General features: G+C 49.1%; 1 protein-coding gene across 3 annotated transcripts in view; it reads right to left on the bottom strand.

The window, feature by feature from the left end:
* The window catches only part of POLQ (DNA polymerase theta), a 196432-nt gene that overhangs the window by 54948 nt on the left and 122684 nt on the right, over nucleotides 1-18800 (bottom strand). For all 3 annotated transcript variants that reach the window (XM_063956839.1, XM_063956841.1, XM_063956840.1), the window contains one exon: nucleotides 18440-18583. In XM_063956839.1, the coding sequence (XP_063812909.1) occupies nucleotides 18440-18583 (144 nt within the window). The remainder of the gene's footprint in view (nucleotides 1-18439; nucleotides 18584-18800) is intronic.

Genomic DNA, 18800 nt, shown 5'->3' with positions numbered 1-18800 from the left:
ACGGACTACGAGAAATAGAATTATCGGTAAGTAAATTCTTATTTTCTCTAACGTCCTAGTGGATGCTGGGGACTCCGTCAGGACCATGGGGATTATACCAAAGCTCCCAAACGGGCGGGAGAGTGCGGATGACTCTGCAGCACCGAATGAGAGAACTCCAGGTCCTCCTTAGCCAGAGTATCAAAATTTGTAAAATTTTACAAACGTGTTCTCCCCTGACCACGTAGCTGCTCGGCAAAGTTGTAATGCCGAGACTCCTCGGGCAGCCGCCCAGGATGAGCCCACCTTCCTTGTGGAATGGGCATCTACATATTTCGTCTGTGGCAGGCCTGCCACAGAATGTGCAAGCTGAATTGTACTACAAATCCAGCGTGCAATAGACTGCTTAGAAGCATGAGCACCCAGCTTGTTGGGTGTATACAGTATAAACAGCAAGTCAGACTTTCTGACTCCAGCCGTCCTAACTATATATATATATATATATATATATATATATTTTTAGGGCCCTGACCACGTCTAGTAACTTGGAGTCCTCCTAGTCCCTAGTAGCCCCAGGCACCACAAGAGGTTGTTTCAGGTGAAAACGCTGACACCCCTTTATGAAGAAACTGGAGACGAGTCCCAGTTCTGTCCTGTTCAAATGGAAAATTTTAATATGGGCTTTTGTAAAACAAAGCCGCCCATTCTGACAATCGCCTGGCCGAGGCCAGGGCTAACAACATGGTCACTTCCCATGTGAGATATTTGTCAACAGCATGGTCACTTTCCATGTGAGATATTTCAAATCCACAGATTTGAGCGGTTCAAACCAATATGATTTTAAGAAATCCCAACACTATGTTGAGATCTCACGGTGCCCCTAGGGGCACAAAAAAACTGTATATGTAATACATCCTTTACAATCTGGACTTCAGGAACTGAAGTCAATTCTTTCTGTAAGAAAATCTACAGGGCCGAAATTTAAATGTTAATGAACCCCAATTTGAGGTCCAAAACACTCCTGTTTTCAGGAAGTGTAGAAATCGACCTAGTTGAATTTCCGTCGTGGAGCCTTCCTGGCCTCACCCACGCAACATATTTTCACCACATGTGGTGATGACGTTGTGCGGTCACCTCCTTCCTGGCTGTGACCAAGGTAGGTATGACCTCTTATGGAATGCCTTTTCCCCTCAGGATCCGGCATTCAACCGCCATGCCGTCAAACGCAGCCGCGGTAAGTCTTGGAATAGACATGGTACTTGCTGAATCAAGTCCCTTTTTAGCTCCCCAGGCCCTTAGTCCTCTGTGAGCATTTCTTGAAGTTCCGGGTACCAAGTCCCTCTTGGCCAATCCGGAGCCACTAGTATAGTTCATACTCCTCTATGTCTTATAATTCTCAATACCCTGGTTATGAGAAACAGAGGAGGGAACACATACACAGACTGGTACACCCACGGTGTTACCAGAACATCCACAGCTATCGCCTGAAGGTCTCATGACCTGGCGGAATACCTGTCCCGTTTTTTGTTCGGGCGGGACGCCATCATGTCCACCTTTGGTCTTTGCCAACGGTCCACAATCATGTTGAAAAACTTCCCTATGAAGTTTCCACTCTCCCGGGTGGAGGTCATGCCTGCTGAGGAAGTCTGCTTCCCAGTCGTCCACTCCCGGAAAGAACACTGCTGACAGTGCTATCACATGATTTTCCGCCTAGCGAAAAATCCTTGCAGTTTTCACTGCCCTCCTGCTTCTTGTGCCGCCCTTCTGTTTACGTGGGCGACTGCCGTGATGTTATCCCACTGGATCAATACCGGCTGACCTTGAAGCAGAGGTCTAGCTAAGTTTAGAGCATTATAAATTTGCTCTAAGCTTATTTATGCGGAGAGAATTCTCCAGACTTAATCACACTTCCCTGGAAATTTTTTCCCTGTGTGACTGTTCCCCAGCCTCTCAGGCTGGCCTCCGTGGTCACCGGCATCCAATCCTGAATGCCGAATCTGCGGCCCTCTAGAAGATGAGCACTCTGTAATCACCACAGGAGAGACACCCTTTTCCTTGGATATAGGGTTATCCGCTGATGCATCTGAGGATGCGATCCGGACCATTTGTCCAGCAGATCCCACTGAAGAGTTCTTGCGGGAAATCTGCCGAATGGAATTGCTTCGTAATAAGCCACCATTTTTACCAGGACTCTTGTGCAATGATGCACTGACACTTTTCCTGGTTTTAGGAGGATCCCGATTAGCTCGGATAACTCCCTGGTTTTCTCCACTGGGAGAAACACGTTTTTCTGGACTGTGTCCAGAATCTTCCCTAGGAACAGTAGACGTGTCGTCGGAAAAAACTGCGATTTTGGAATATTTAGAATCCACTCGTGCTGTCGTAGAACTACTTAAGATAGTGCTACTCCGACCTCCAACTGTTCTCTGGACCTTGCCCTTATCAGGAAAGCGTCCATGTTTCTTTTAAGAAAAATCCTCATTCCGGCCATTACCTTGGTAAAGACCCGGGGCGCCGTGGACAATCCAAACGGCAGCGTCTGAACTGATAGTGACAGTTCTGTACCAGGAACCTGAAGTACCCTTGGTGAGAAGGGCAAATTTGGACCTGTAGGTAAACGTCCCTGATATCCAGTGACATCATATCGTCCCCTTCTTCCTGGTTCGCTATCACTGCTCCGAGTGACTCCATCTTGATTTGAACGCTTGTATGTAAGTGTTCAAATATTTCAGATCTCACCGAGCCGGTTGGCTTCAGTACCACAATATAGTGTGGAATACTACCCCCTTCCTTGTTGTAAGAAGGGTACTTTGATTATCACCTGCTGGGAATACAGCCTGTGAATTGTGTGAGGGGGAGACGTCTCGAATTTCCAATGTACACCTGGGATATTACATGTAAGATCCCGGAGTTCCCTTGCGAGTGTTGCTGAAACTCTTGAGATGACCCCCTACCGCACCTGAGTCCGCTTGTACGGCCCCAGCGTTATGCTGCGGACTTGGCAGAAGCCGTGAGGAGCTTCTGTTCCTGGGAATGAGCTGCTTGCTGCAGTCTTCTTCCCTTTCCTCTCCCCCTGGGCAGATATGACTGGCCTTCGCCCGCCTGCCCGTATGGGGACGAAAGGACTGAGACTGAAAAGACTGTGTCCTTTTCTGCCAATATGTGACTCGGGGTAACAAAAGGTGGATTTTTCAGCTGTTGCCATGGCCACCAGGTCCAATGGACCGCCCCTTTATACGGCAATACTTCCATATGCCGTCTGGAATCTGCCTCACCTGACCACTGTCGTGTCTTCGTCTGGCAGATATGTACATCACATTTACTCTTGATGCCAGAATGCAAATATGCCTCTGCGCATCACACATATATAGAAATGCATCCTTAAAATGCTCTATAGACAATAAAATCCTGTCCCTGTCAAGGGTATCAAAATTTTCAGTCAGGAAATCCGACCAAGCCCCCTCAGCGCTGCACATCCAGGCTGAGGCGATTGCTGGTCGTAGTATAACACCAGTATGTGTGTATATACGGTTATGATATTTTCCAGCTTCCTATCAGCTGGCTCCTTGAGGGCGGCCGTATCTGGAAACGGTAACGCCATGTTTTTTATAAGCGTGTGAGCGCCTTGTCCACCCTAAGGTGTGTTTTCCAACTCGCCCTTACTACTGGCGGGAAAAAGGGTATACCGCCCATAACTTTCTGTCGGAGGAACCCCACGTATCATCACACACTTCATTTAATTTATCTGATTTAGGCAAAACTACAAGTAGTTTTTTCCCACCCTACAAAATACCCTTATTTGTGGTACTTGTGGTATCAGAAATACGTAACACCTCCTTCATTGCCCTTAACATGTAACTTGTGGCCCTAAAGGAAAAATACGTTTGTTTCTTCACCGTCGACACTGGGGTCAGTGTCCGTGTCAGTGTCTGTCGACCGACTGAGGTAAATGGGCGTTTTTACAAGCCCCTGACGGTGTCTGAGACGCCTGGACCGATACTAATTTGTCCGCCGGCTGTCTCATGTCGTCAACCGGCTTGCAGCGTGTTGACATTATCACGTAATTCCATAAGTAAGCCATCCATTCTGGTGTCGACTCCCTAGAGAGTGACATCACCATTACAGGCAATTTTCTCCGTCTCCTCACCAACATTTTCCTCATACATGTCGACACACACGTACCGACCTACAGCACACACATACAGGGAATGCTCTGATAGAGGACAGGACCCACTAGCCCTTTGGGGAGACAGAGGGAGAGTTTGCCAGCACACACCAAAAGCGCCATAATGTATATAACAACCCTAGAAGGTGTTGTTTCTATATATGGGCTCTTAATATATAATTATATCGCCAATTTATGCCCCCCTTCTCTTTAACCCTGTTTCTGTAGTGCAGGGGAGAGTGGGAGCCTTCCTCACCAGCGGAGCTGGTCAGGAAAATGGCGCTGAGTGCTGAGGAGAATAAGCTCCGCCCCTTTCACGGCGGGCTTTTCTCCCGGTTATTAGGAAAACTGGCCTGGGTTAAATACATACATATAGCCTTAATGGCTATATGTGATGTATTTATTTGCCAAATAGGTATTTATATTGCTGCCCAGGGCGCCCCCAGCAGCGCCCTGCACCCTCCGTGACCGTGTCAGTGAGCCGTGTAGCAACAATGGCGCACAGCTGCAGTGCTGTGCGCTACCTCTCTGAAGACTGTGAAGTCTTCTGCCGCCTGTTTCCGGACCTCCGTTTCGCCGTCTTTCTTCAGCGTCTGTAAGGGGGATCGGCGGCGCGGCTCCGGGACGAACCCCAGGCTGACCTGTGTTCCGACTCCCTCTGGAGCTCAGTGTCCAGTAGCCTAAAACTTCAATCCTCCTGCACGCAGGTGAGTTGCAAGTCTCTCCCCTAAGTCCCTCGTTGCAGTGATCCTGTCGCCAGCAGGAATCACTGATTAGAAACCTAAAAAAAAACTTTACTAAACAGCTCCTTAAGAGAGCCATCCAGTTTGCACCCTTCTCGGACGGGCACAAAAACCTAACTGAGGCTTGGAGGAGGGTCATGGGGGGAGGAGCCAGTACACACCATGTGACCTAAAAAGCTTTTTAGATGTGCCCTGTCTCCTGCGGAGCCCGCTATCCCCCCATGGTCCTGACGGAGTCCCCAGCATCCACTAGGACGTTAGAGAAATAAATAGACCGACTGGAACACCCACGGTGTCACCAGTGCGTCCACAGCTATCGCCTGAGGGTCTCATGACCTGGCGCAATACCTTGTAGCTTTTTGTTGAGGCGGGATGCCTGTGGCAGTTCCCACCGACTTGCAATCTGCGTGAAGACTTCTTGATGAAGTCCCCACTCTCCCGGGTGGAGGTCGTGTCTGCTGAGGAAGTCTGCTTCCCAGTTGTCCACTCCCGGGATGAACACTGCTGACAGTGCGCTTACGTGATTCTCCGCCCAGCGAAGAATTCTGGTGGTTTCTGACTGAATCAGAACCGGTTGGTCGCGAAGCAGGGTCTCCGCTTGACGTAAGGCGTTGTATACGGCCCTTAGTTCCAGGATGTTGATGTGAAGGCAAGTCTCCTGACTTACCCACAGAGCTTGGAACATTTTTCCCTGTGTGACTGCTCCCCACCCTCGGAGGCTTGCATCCGTGGTCACCAGGATCCAGTCCTGAATGCCGAATCTGCGGCCCTCGAGAAGATGAGCACTCTGCAGCCACCACAGGAGAGACACCCTGGCCCTGGGGGATAGGGTGATTAACTGATGCATCTGAAGATGTGATCCGGACCACTTGTCCAGTAAGTCCCATTGAAAGGTCCTCGCATGGAACCTGCCGAAGGGAATGGCCTCGTATGATGCCACCATCCTTCCCAGAACTCGAGTGCAGTGATGCACTGACACCTGTTTTGGTTTTAATAGGTTCCTGACCAGTGTCATGAGCTCCTGAGCTCTCTCTATCGGGAGATAAACCCTTTTGTCTAGAATCATGCCTAGGAAAGGCAGATGAGCCGTAGGAACCAACTACTACTTTGGAATATTTAGAATCCAGCCGTGTTGTCGTTACACTTCCAGAGAAAGTGATACGCTGTTCAGCAACTGCTCTCTTGATCTCGCTTTTATGAGGAGATCGTCCCAGTACGGGATAATTGTGACACCTTGCTTCCGCAGGAGCACCATCATTTCTGCCATTACCTTGGTGAAGATTCTCGGGGCCGTGGAGAGACCAAACAGCAACATCTGAAATTGGTAATGACAATCCTGTACCGCAAATCTGAGGTACGCCTGATGAGGTGGATAAACGGGGACATGAAGGTATGCATCCTTTATGTCCAGAGACACCATAAAATCTCCCCCTTTCAGGCTTGCTATGACCGCTCTTAGCGATTCCATTTTGAACTTGAACCCTTTCAGGTATATGTTCAGGGATTTTAAATTCAATATGGGTCTGACCAAACCGTCCGGTTTCAGGACTACAACATGGTTGAATAATTACCCCCTCCTTGTTGAAGGAGGGGAACCTTGACCACCACCTGTTGAAGATACAATTTGTGAATTGCAGTTAACACTATTTCCCTCTCGTGGGGGGAAGCCGGCAGGGCCGTCGTTGAGGGGGCATCTCCTCAAAGTCCAGCTTGTATCCCTGAGACACAATATTGCCCAGGGATCCAACAGGGAGTGAACCCACTTGTGGCTGAAATTACGAAGACGTGCCCCCACCGGGCCTAGCTCCGCCTGTGGAGCCCCAGCGACATGCGGTGGATTTTGTAGAGGCCGGGGAGGACTTCTGTTCCTGGGAACTAGCTGTGTTGTGCAGCTTCTTTCCTCTGCCCCTGCCTCTGGCAAGAAAGGACGCACCTCGGACTTTCTTGTTTCTTTGTGATCAAAAGGACTGCATTTGATAATGTCGTGCTTTCCTAGGCTGTGCGGGAATATAAAGCAAAAGATCAGAATTACCAGTCATAGCTGTGGAGACCAGGTCCGAGATCCCTTCTCCACATAATCCTCAGCCTTGTAAGGTAAACCTTCCATATGCCTCTTAAGTCGGCATCACCTGTCCATTGCATGTTCCACAGGACACGTCAAGCAGAAATCGACATAGCGTTGACTCTAGAAACCAGTAGACTAATGCCTTTTTGGGCCTGTTTTATATATATCTTAAGACAGCATCTTTTTTTTTTTTTTAATAAAGTAATTTTTATTCAATAATATGTAGATTGAGTTACAGACATTGCATATCATCAGCATATCGCATCATCACATTAATCGCATCTTCTTTACCATACATTTTGTCAGCCCGTCTGCACTTGCAACATCTGCATCCAATATATGAATCAACATATCGATTTTTTTATTTTTACCCTTAAACTAACCCACATAAGGGTACGTAAAAAGAAAAGAAAAAGAAAGAGAAATAAGAAACATAAGAAGGACGTAATGTCATCTGAACTAGGACCTTATCAGTCGCATATGTATTAAGGCAAGCCCGCAGAGCTACGCTGTCAGCCCTCTAGATATACATCATTATATATTAGATCAGATCAGTGGCACAATAGCTCTTCGGTATCAATTATGATCAAGGGACTAGGTGGGAGTGGGGAGATTCCAGCCAGCGAGACCAAATTCTTTCAAACTTGGCCGATGCGTTCTGCTTCATATAAATATATCTTTCCTTAAGTATTGTGTCATTAACCAAGGTCTTGAACGCAGAGACTAAAGGACCGCTAGGGGCCATCCATAGTCTCGCAATGCACACCTTAGCCAAGGCACATACATTGCGAGCATACAGATCAACTGGGCCAGTCTCAGAAGTAGAGCCTCCTATCCCCAAAATGCAGAACTGTGGGGTAAGCAGTCCGCCAGTCACTCCCGTACTCTCCAGCACCGATCTAACCCCCGACCAGAACACCCTCAGCCTTGGACAATCCCACACCATATGCCAAAATGTTCCCATATCCGCCTCGCACTTAGGGCAGAGACCAGATCTGCCAGTCCCAAAAGAGGCCAGTCTAGCTGGAGTCATATATGTCCTATGTAGAATGAAAAATTGAATCTGTTGGTATCTGAGGGACTTGGTGACCGTGGCGGGGTATTCCAGAGCAAGAGCCCAGTCCTCCTCACCCATAAGGCCTACATCCTCCTCCCATTTTCCACGGAGACGTGTCAGCGGGTCCGCATGGATTTTGGTGAGAAGATATCCATACGCAAGGGAAACCATCTTGGTTCGACCCAATGTAGTTACAAAAGTCTTGATGGGAAATGGGAGGATTCGCGGGGGGGAATCCGCAAACTGGGACTGGAGGGCATGTCGAAGTTGAAGGTATCTGAAAAAAAATGAGTTGGGTAAGCCAAACTCATCTTTCAGTTGCTGGAAGGATTTGAGTGAGTCATTTAGGTAGAGTTGGGAAATAGAGACCACTGCTCTAGGGGCCCACACCTCCCGTCCCTCAAGCGCATGCAGCTCAGGAAGCCAGTCAGAGTACCAAAGGGGGGTGTCTGGGTCCAGGTCGTCGTACCCTAAGAGGTCTCTCAGGGCCCGCCATATCTTTAAGGCCTGAAAAATAATAGGGGGAAGGAACCGGGCCCCATTCCCACTCAGCAGCAGCTGTACAGGAGAAAGGTGAGGAAAATAACAGCGGATAAACTCACATTGCAAGGTGTCATCACCAGAATCCCGCACCCATTCACTAATATGAGTCAGCTGGGCAGCGTAGTAATACATCTGGAAATTAGGCAAGGCTAGGCCGCCATCCGAGCGCAGCCTAGTAAGAGTATTTAATTGTATCCTAGGTCGTTTGTTAGCCCAAACAAGCGAGGATAGGATACTGTTCAGTTTCCTAAAGAATGTTGGATAGATATATACGGGGGATTGAAGTATAATATATAGGAGTTTGGGCAGTATGATCATTTTAATGAGATTAACCCTGCCAGACACCGTCAATGGGAGCCTACACCAGGTTTTAGATTTGCACACGATCTGCTGCATGGTCGGGTCCAGATTCAGAGGGATGAAATCAGAAGGATCATTAGTTATTTGGATTCCAAGGTATTTAAATTGTGTTGTCCAGCATAATGGTAGGGACATTTTTGGAACAGTGGGAGGGAGGCCTATGACTGGCATAATATATGATTTAGACCAGTTGATCAGAAGACCCGAATGAGCACCAAAGTCCTCAATCACACGCAGCAGAACGGGCATTGACCCGGCGTAGTCTTGCAGAAATAATAACATGTCGTCGGCATAAAGTGCTATCCTATCCTCGCGTGAGCCCGTGCAAATTCCCACAATATCTGGGTGGGATCGTATCAAACAGGCCAAGGGCTCAATGGCCAAGGCAAACAGTGCGGGGGATAGGGGACAGCCCTGTCTGGTACCCCGGGACAATTGAAAGGAGGGGGATACATAACCATTCACCAAGATCCTGGCACTCGGATGCTGGTACAGTAATTTAGTCCATCTGATATAGTTGGGCCCAAAGCCCATACAAGACATCACCTCCCATAAATAGGCCCATTCAATACTGTCAAAGGCCTTGGCCGCGTCTAGCGAGACCACAGCCGAGTCAGAAGGGGAGTCACGTGGGAGTTGTAAAATGGTATACAGTCTACGCAGGTTGATAGATGTGGACTTCCCAGGCATGAAGCCAGTCTGATCAGGATGAATGAGGGAGGTGATCACTGTATTAAGTCGTACTGCCAATATCTTTGCCAGGATCTTGGCGTCGGTGGGGATTAGGGATATCGGTCTATAGGAATCCGGAGACCTAGGGTCTTTACCGGGCTTCGGGATCACTATTATAATTGCCTCTGACATAGAGGGGGGAAGTTCGTTATTGGTAAATATATCTAGGAATAAGGCATGGAGCCTGGGCCCGAAAAAATCAACATGAGTTTTGTAAACTTCTGAGGGAATTCCGTCACACCCCGGGGCCTTGCCACTGGGAGACATACCAATAGCCGCAGTCACCTCCGCGAGCGTCAAGGGTGCCTCCAGTGCCACACGGGCCTCGGGGGGGAGCACGGGTAGTGAGATACCCGCCAAATAGTAGGAGAGATCCCTAGTGGAGAACGTCAATTGTGAACTGTAAACTTTGGTGTAATAGGATCGGAATAGCTGCGCAATGTCCGGTGTGGTGTCAACAAAGGACCCATCCCCATCGGACATTTGTGTAATTACAGTCCCAGGGCGATCCTGATGTATCAGCCGAGCCATGAGGCCACCCGTCCTATCAGCCTGCATATAAATATTAGTGGCCCTAAAAAGGAGGGACCGTGAGTTTTTATCGGTCAGGTGGGCAAGCCACGCCGACTGGGCCACCAGCCATCGTGTTTTCGTCGTAGGGGTACCATCAAGCAAATATTGAGACTCTAAATCCCTGGCGTCACTCTCCAGGGCCTTCTCCCTTTCTCTAGAGGACACTTTGTGAGCTGCTATACGTCCTATATAAGAGCCCCTCAGAAAAGCCTTAAATGAATCCCATACCATAGTTCCCGGGGCAGATCCTGTGTTGTCGCTAAAGTAACCCTCCCACTGAGTCTCCAGGTCCCCACAGTCACTCAGTTGAGTCAGCCAAGATGGGTGCAGCTTCCAATAAGAGTGTCCCCTCTGACCCTTCACAGCTAGAGTCATCAGCAAGGGGGAATGGTCAGAGATCCCTCGGGCCTCATAACGTACGTCAGTAATCGCAGGGATAAGGGCGGGGGACACCAGTACCAGGTCTATTCTAGAAAAGGAGCCATGTGTGCTGGAGAAACAGGAGAACTGACGGACTGCAGGGTGGCGAAGCCTCCACACATCAACCCATTGAAGATTATTCAAAAAATCAGCAAATTTGGTATACCCACTACCCACCATCACATCATTCGGAGACCGCCATCGGTCCACAGAGACATCTAATATATTATTAAAGTCGCCCAGACATATCACCGGAGTGGTAGGGGAGGAAGCTATAAAAGATGCAGCTTGCTGCAGTACAGCGTATGAAAAAGGAGGGGGGACATACACTGCTAAAATGTAATATGGCTGGGGACTTAGTTTGCATTCTAGAAACACAAATCTGCCATACGTGTCAGTTTTGACCGATATTAACTCAAATTGCACCGTTTTCTTAATCAGAACAGATACTCCCCTGGAGAAGGAGGAATGAGAGGCATGGTAAGCCCATCCCACCCAGGCCCGTCTTAGAGATAACAACCTATTTCCCTGCAAGTGGGTCTCGCTAAGACATGCAATGTCCGGGTCATATTTCTTAATCGTATTTAGAACCAAAGAACGCTTAATTTTGTTATTTAGTCCCCGGACATTCCATGCCAGGAATTTCAAGTTACTCATGACCCCAGGTATATTCTATGTACCACACGGATAGAAATCGCACAATATATATCCAAACATCAGCACCGTTACCCATAGCGACATATATCTCATAGGAGCTCTGCGTTATAAGCCACAATACCTGGTATATCAAACATCCTAGTTTCAGAAAAAACGTAGATATGAAAAATAATAAACTAAAGAAAAGAAACCAAAAGCAACAAGAAGAGCCGCAACTAGCAGCTTCCCAACCTTCCCTCCCCTCCCCGTACACCACCCCGAACTCCGGCATACTTATATCCCAAAACGCCAAATCCAACTACCAAATGCTAAGAAGGCCCAGATTCTCAACTTAACCTAAACCCTCCAAACCAGTAGTGAACTTAGAAAAGTCTTGAGCCACCAATGCAAAAGGTGGGGGGCTCCCCGAATTGTGGTCGTCTCCTCCGGTGGTCAAGATCCCGGTATCTTCAGCGCGGGAAGTCAGTCCGGAGCTAGCTGACGAGCACCCGGCGCATATCCGTCCAGCCACTGGGCCGCCTCTCTAGGAGAATTAAAAAACTTGGTCTCCCCATCTGCCACCACTCGGAGCCGAGAGGGAAACAGCATGGAATATGAGAGGTTGAGGTCCCGCAGGCGTCGCTTGATAGGCATAAACTGGGCCCTGTCCTTCTGAACGTCCGCGGCAAAGTCCGGGAAGGCCGACACTCTGACTCCGTTGCGGATCAATGGGCCCTTTGTACGGCCAAGGCGGAGGACCGAGTCCCGATCCTTATAGTGCAAGAATTTGGCGATGAAGGTGCGAGGAGGGGCACCAGGAGGTAATGGCCGAGATGGTATCCTGTGCGCTCGCTCCACCGTAAATTGTGCAGTAAAGGACTCAGCTCCATATATCTCTTTGAGCCAGGATTCGAGGAAGTCCTCCGGCTGCGAGCCCTCCTCTTTCTCCGGCAGACCCACAAATCGGACATTGTTTCTGCGTAGCCGACCCTCCATATCTAGGAGCTTGGTTTGGAGAGATGAGACCTGCTGGGTCACTGCGGACACGGATTGCTTAAGGGGGCCACACACATCCTCCAAGTTGGAAACACGCGTCTCCGCCTCACCCACTCTCTCCCGTATACGTTGGACATCTTGTCGTAGTAAGGAGAGGTCGCACTGCACTTTTTCCATCTTATCGGAGAGACGCTGCTCACTGCCCGCTATAGCTTCCAACACCTGCTGGATAGACGGCGCCTCCGCTGTCATTGGGGAGTTGGTGACAGACGCTGGAGGGGAACTTGAGTGTACTGGAGAGGCACCCTGAGGTGGAGCCGATGAGCCCCTGGGGTTGGGTTGCCTTGTAAATCTTTCCAGTTTGGCCGCGGCCGCGCTCCGGCCTCCCCCAACCATATTGATAAATGTCGGTCACCCACTTCTCCGAGCAGAGTTGTAGTATAAAGTATAGTTAGGAGACAGCAGGCTGTATGATTTTAAAGCCGGGAAGGATCTTTGGCTCCAAATATCAATGGACAAGAGCACAGGCTTTGTGTAAAATAAAAAGTAGTAAATGATAATGATGTTATTGAGGGGAGAATGTCCAGCAGTGAATTCCAGGTAGAAGCAGAGTATGATTGTGTGTCACACTGTGATTTATTAATGTGACACAAAAGTGCATTGAGTTGCAGTGTGCATGCAGTCCTTGCAGGGTAGGCAGGGATGTCTGTGTGCTGAGACTATCTATTGAACTGCACCCAAAATGGCCACCGGGCTTGTGATCACTTCATCCCTCCACTGGAGTACCTGTGTCTTATTGTGCAGTCAGGAGTCTCAGGTCCTCATCAGCCAGGTATAGGAGGGCAGGAGGGCTTGCAATATCCCCTGCAGTGTACCCAGCTCTAGCCAGCGCCGCCCGTCCGTTCGTCCGTCCGTCGTGAGGGTCCTGGAGCCGCGCGGCCGGGAGCGCCAAACTCAAGGCCGGGGGGGTCCGGAGGAGTCACAGGCCTCAAAACCGGAAGTCGTCCGCCGCGGTCAGACAGCGCCCAGAGACCCCGGACAAAGGTGCCCGCCGCTGCTCGGAGGCGAGGGGGGACCAGCACCGGGGGGTAGACGCTCCGGAGGGACACAGGATAGGTGCAGGATCTATAATATCGGGGAGCTCCCGGGATCCGCTGCTTACTCCCTCACCGCCGTGGCCACCAGCATCTTTAATATATATATATATATATATACACATATATATATATATATATATATATATATATACACACATACTAGGGTCTCAATCTCTGCTGATAAGGTACCTGTCCACGCTGCTACAGCGCTATAAACCCATGCCGACACAATCGCCGGTCTGAGTAGTGTACCAGAATGTGCACGCTATCTGCAGGATCCCTGAGGATAGCTGTTAAGTCAGGGCTACCTTCTGGGCAAACGTGACACCCTAGGGGAAGATTCCCATCACATCCTGGCCCTAGTGGGGAAAGGATACTCCCTGAGAATTCTTTGTGGGAAGCTGCAGCTTCTTGTCTGGAGATTCCCGCTCTTTTTCTTCATGAGAGGAGGGAAATTTACCTCAGCTTTCTTCCCCTTAAACATGTGTACCCTTGTGTCAGGGACAGATGAGTCATCAGTGATATGCAAAACATCTTTTATTACAATAATCATATATTGAATACTTTTCTGCCATTTTGGCTGTAACTTTGCATTATCGTAGTCGACACTGGAGTCAGACTCCGTGTCGATATCAGTGTCTATTATTTTGGATAGTGAGCATTGTGAGACTCTGAAGGTCTCTGCGACATAGGGACAGACATGTGTAGATTCACTGTCTGTTCTCTAATCTTTTGTGCAATAAATTCACCTTAGCACTTAATTACACATATCCAAACAGGTGTCGGCGCTGTCGACGGAGACACCCCTCACACACATATTTGCTCCATCTCCTCCTTAGGGGAGCCTTTTACCTCAGACATGTCGACACACACGTACCGACACACCACACACTCAGGGAATGCTCATCTGAAGACAATTCCCCCACAAGGTCCTTTGGAGAGACAGAGAGAGAGTATGCCAGCACACACCCCAGTGCTATATGACCCAGGAATAACACAGTAACTTAATGTTAACCCAGTAGCTGCTGTTTATAATGATTTTTGCGCCTAATTATGTGCCCCCCCTCTCGTTTTACCCTCTTCTACCGTGTATCTGCAGGGGAGAGGCTGGGGAGCTTCCTCTCAGCGGTGCTGTGGAGAAAAACATGGCGCTGGTGAGTGCTGAGGAAGAAGCCCCGCCCCCTCGACGGCGGGCTTCTGTCCCGCTTTTATGTACAATTTTGGCGGGGGCTCATACATATATACAGTGCCCAACTGTATATATGCTAAACTTTTGCCAAAGAGGTCCAAATTGCTGCCCAGGGCGCCCCCCCCTGCGCCCTGCACCCTTACAGTGACCGGAGTATGTGAGGTGTGTGTGGGAGCAATGGCGCACAGCTGCAGTGCTGTGCGCTACCTCAGTGAAGACTGGAGTCTTCTGCCGCCGATTTCGACGTCTTCTTGCTTCTTATGCTCACCCGGCTTCTGTCTTACGGCTCTGCGAGGGGGGCGGCGGCGCGGCTCTGGGATTGGACGACGAGGGCGAGATCCTGTGTACGATCCCTCTGGAGCTAATGGTGTCCAGTAGCCTAAGAAGCAGGACCTATCTTCAGAGAGTAGGGCTGCTTCTCTCCCCTCTGTCCCACGATGCAGGGAGTCTGTTGCCAGCAGAGCTCCCTGAAAATAAAATACCTAACAAAATACTTTCTTACAGCAAGCTCAGGAGAGCTCACTGAACAGCACCCAGCTCGTCCGGGCACAGATTCAAACTGAGGTCTGGAGGAGGGACATAGAGGGAGGAGCCAGAGCACACCAGAATCTAAATTCTTTCTTAAAGTGCCCATGTCTCCTGCGGAGCCCGTCTATTCCCCATGGTCCTTACGGAGTCCCCAGCATCCACTAGGACGTTAGAGAAAAGCAGCTGTCACCAGCCAGCCATATATGGGCTGCACCGATATCAAGGATTATAATTTCTGAGCGAGGCTGTAATAATGATTATTATTTCTGTATAACACAGTGCGTCCCGTTTATGATGCCCACTTAGAACGCCACTCACCCTCACTGCTGGGTATACTTTCTTTACAAAGCGCATTAAACTAGATTGCATGAGGAGGAAGAACCATAATTCATGAGGTTATAACACTGTCCCTGATAATGAACTATGGGGAAGAGGGGGCAGGGGGGGACAACTGGACTGCACACCCTAATTCCTATACATAAGAGGTCCTACCATGCTGAGACTTGTAGTGCCACACTGGGAGAAAAAAAGAAAGAAAATGCAGGTGCACACTCAAAATTTATGCTAAGAACCTCAATTTTACTCCATGCTAAATTGCAGAGTTTATTATTATTATTATTATTATTATTATTATCATCCTTTATTTATATGGCGCCACAAGGGTTCCGCAGCGCCCAATTACAGAGTACATATGCACATAGTCAAAACAGGAAAACAGTGACTTACAGTTGAAGACAATATAGGACAAGTACAGGGCAACTAAGCATAACTACACCAGTAAACATAGAGATAAGTTCCAGGTGGCCAAAAACTGCGGGATCAGGGCAGTTGAGGATTATTAAAGTAAGAAAAGTATAAGCACATGAGGGAAGAGGGCCCTACTCGTGAGAGCTTACATTCTGAGGGGAGGGGTAGACAGACAGGGGTGACAAAGATGGGGTACATAGAGAGCATGGAACAGAGGGTTAGGTTGAGATTTGGCTGGGTTTGGTAAAGAAATGGGTCTTAAGAGCCCGTTTGAAGTTTTGTAGAGAGGTGGAGAGTCTGAGGGGGAGAGGTAAAGAATTCCAGAGAAAGGGAGCAGCACGTGAAAAATCTTGGAGATAGGAGTGTCAGGAAGTAATCAGAAGACAGGAGAGTCGGCGTGCATTAGCAGAGCGAAGAGGACGGGTGGGAGAGTAAAGGGAGATAAGGTCAGAGATGTAGATGGGAGAGGAGTGGGTGAGGGCTTTGTAAGTGAGTGTGAGAAGTTTGAATTGGATTCTGAAAGGGAAGGGAAGCCAGTGGAGGGCCTGTAGGAGAGGGGAGGTGGACGTAGTGCGTTTGGTGAGGAAGATGAGCCGGGCAGAAGCATTGAGGATAGATTGGAGTGGAGAGAGGTAATTGTCAGGGAGGCCAGTTAGGAGGAGATTACAGTAGTCCAGCCTGGAAATAATCAGTGAGTGAATAATGATCTTAGTGGCATCCTGGGTGAGAAAAGGTCTGATTCTAGAAATGTTTTTGAGATGAAAATGACAGGTTTGTGAGAGGTGCTGAATGTGTGGTTTGAAGGAGAGGGAGGAGTCAAGGATTACGCCAAGACAGCGTACTTGGGGGCTAGGGGAGATAGTCGTGCCATCAAAGGATAATGAGATTGTGGGAGGTGAGGCTGTGCGGGAGGGTGGGAAGATGATCAACTCAGTCTTAGACATGTTGAGTTTAAGAAAGCGCTGAGACATCCAGGAAGAGATAGCAGAAAGACAGTTTGAGGTCCGAGTGAGGAGAGCCGTGGAGAGATCAGGGGAGGAGAGGTAGATTTGAGTGTCATCAGCATAGAGGTGGTATTGGAAGTTAAAAGAACTAATGAGTTCACCTAAAGAGGACATATAGAGAGAGAAAAGGAGAGGACCAAGAACAGAGCCTTGGGGGACACCAACAGTTAGTGGAAGTGGGGGGGAGATAGCATCATGAGAGGAGACAGAGAAGGAACGATCAGAGAGGTAGGAGGACAGCCAGGAGAGGGCAGTATCACGCAGACCAAGAGAGTGAAGGATTTGCAGAAGGAGAGGGTGGTCCACAGTGTCAAAAGCAGCAGAGAGGTCAAGAAGAATAAGCAGAGAGTAGTGGCCCTTAGATTTGGCTGCATGAAGGTCATTGCAGACTTTTGTGAGGGCAGTTTCAGTGGAGTGGAGAGAACGGAATCCAGACTGGAATGGGTCAAGCAGTGAGTGAGAGGAAAGAAAGGCAGTGAGGCGATTATAGACAATACGCTCAAGAAGTTTGGAGGCAAAGGGGAGGAGAGAGGTGGGTCGATAGTTGGAGAGAGTGTTAGGATCAAGGGTAGGTTTTTTAAGAATAGGGAAGACAAGAGCATGCTTGAAGGCAGAGGGGACAGTGCCTGATGAAAGGGAGAGATTGAGAAGGTGGGCAAGATGGGAACAGGCAGAAGGAGAGAGGTAGCGGAGGAGGTGGGAGGGGATAGGGTCGAGCAGTGAGGTTGTGGGGGGGGGAGGAACGGATGAGGGCCATGACTTCCTCGCCAGATACATGGGAGAAAGATGTCAGAGTTGGTAAGAGGGAAGGGGAGGGGTGGCAAGGGATGGGTGGTGGCTGGTTGCTGGTCTGGTGGGATGTGATATCCTGACGTATGGAGTCAATCTTGGATGTGAAATAAGTGGCAAAGTCAAGAGCAGACAATGAGGAAGGGAGAGGAGGTGGTGGTGGGCAGAGGAGGGAGTTAACAGTGGCAAAGAGGCGCCGGGGGTTGGAAGACTGGGTAGAAATGAGGATTTTGAAGTATGATTGTTTAGCAAGGGAAAGGGCAGTACTGAAGGATGAGAGCATGAATTTGAAGTGGAGGAAGTCTGCTTTAGAGCGTGATTTCCTCCACTGTCGCTCGGCAGTACGTGAGCATTTTTGTAGATATCTGGTGCATTTGTTGTGCCAGGGTTATTCTGTGTTCTGATTGCCAGTGTTCTCAGTGTTTGGAGTGTGCACCTGCATTTTTTCTTATTTTTTCTCTCTGTGGCACTACAAGTCTCAGCATGGTAGCACCTTATTATGTTTACAATTCGTGTGTGCAATCCATTCCCCCCCCCCTCCCCCCCATAAATTCTATATTGTGTACACTTGAAGGCGGAGGCTCCTTCAGCTTGGACTAGCACCCCTCACATCTGCCCTTGGTTGTTTTTAATTAGTATAGGGTCCTTGCATTTGCATACTGCATATTGGAATAAGCACAATGAATGGTAAGTCCTGGATAAATGTATATGTCAGTATTAGAAATGGGTTTGGGGCCCCCAGGGTTGGTGTGGCCCGGGCTGCTTTGAGGCATCATTATCGCAACGCTTAATCTAACACTGCAGCGATGGTCATACCTGACTGGTCCTGCTCTCGCTGCAAGGACAGGTAATAGGCATCTTTTCCTCCCCAGCACACCGCCAGGCCCACCAGAAGAACATCATCCCAGCCCTGGATGGAGAGGCCATCTTCCTTGACCTGCGCCCGGCTCGGAGACTGGACTGAAAGATCACAGTACGATGGTTCAATAACAATTCTAGCTTCAATCATTATATAGTTCAGGGGGGTGGGGGTGTAAACTTAGGTTAAAACCTTTTCTCCAAGTCCACTGGATACTCTGAGTACCCGAAATGTGAGCACATTCCACCAGGTATGTGCTCAGGTGGCACAGCACTGGACCCAGTTATGCCGGGTGGCTGTCTGGCCTTCTGTACAAAC

The sequence above is a fragment of the Pseudophryne corroboree genome, chromosome 2, assembly GCF_028390025.1.
Source record: "Pseudophryne corroboree isolate aPseCor3 chromosome 2, aPseCor3.hap2, whole genome shotgun sequence".
NCBI lineage: Eukaryota > Metazoa > Chordata > Amphibia > Anura > Myobatrachidae > Pseudophryne > Pseudophryne corroboree.
Note: the sequence above shows the minus strand (reverse complement) of the source record. Positions and strands in the feature narration are given on the sequence as shown.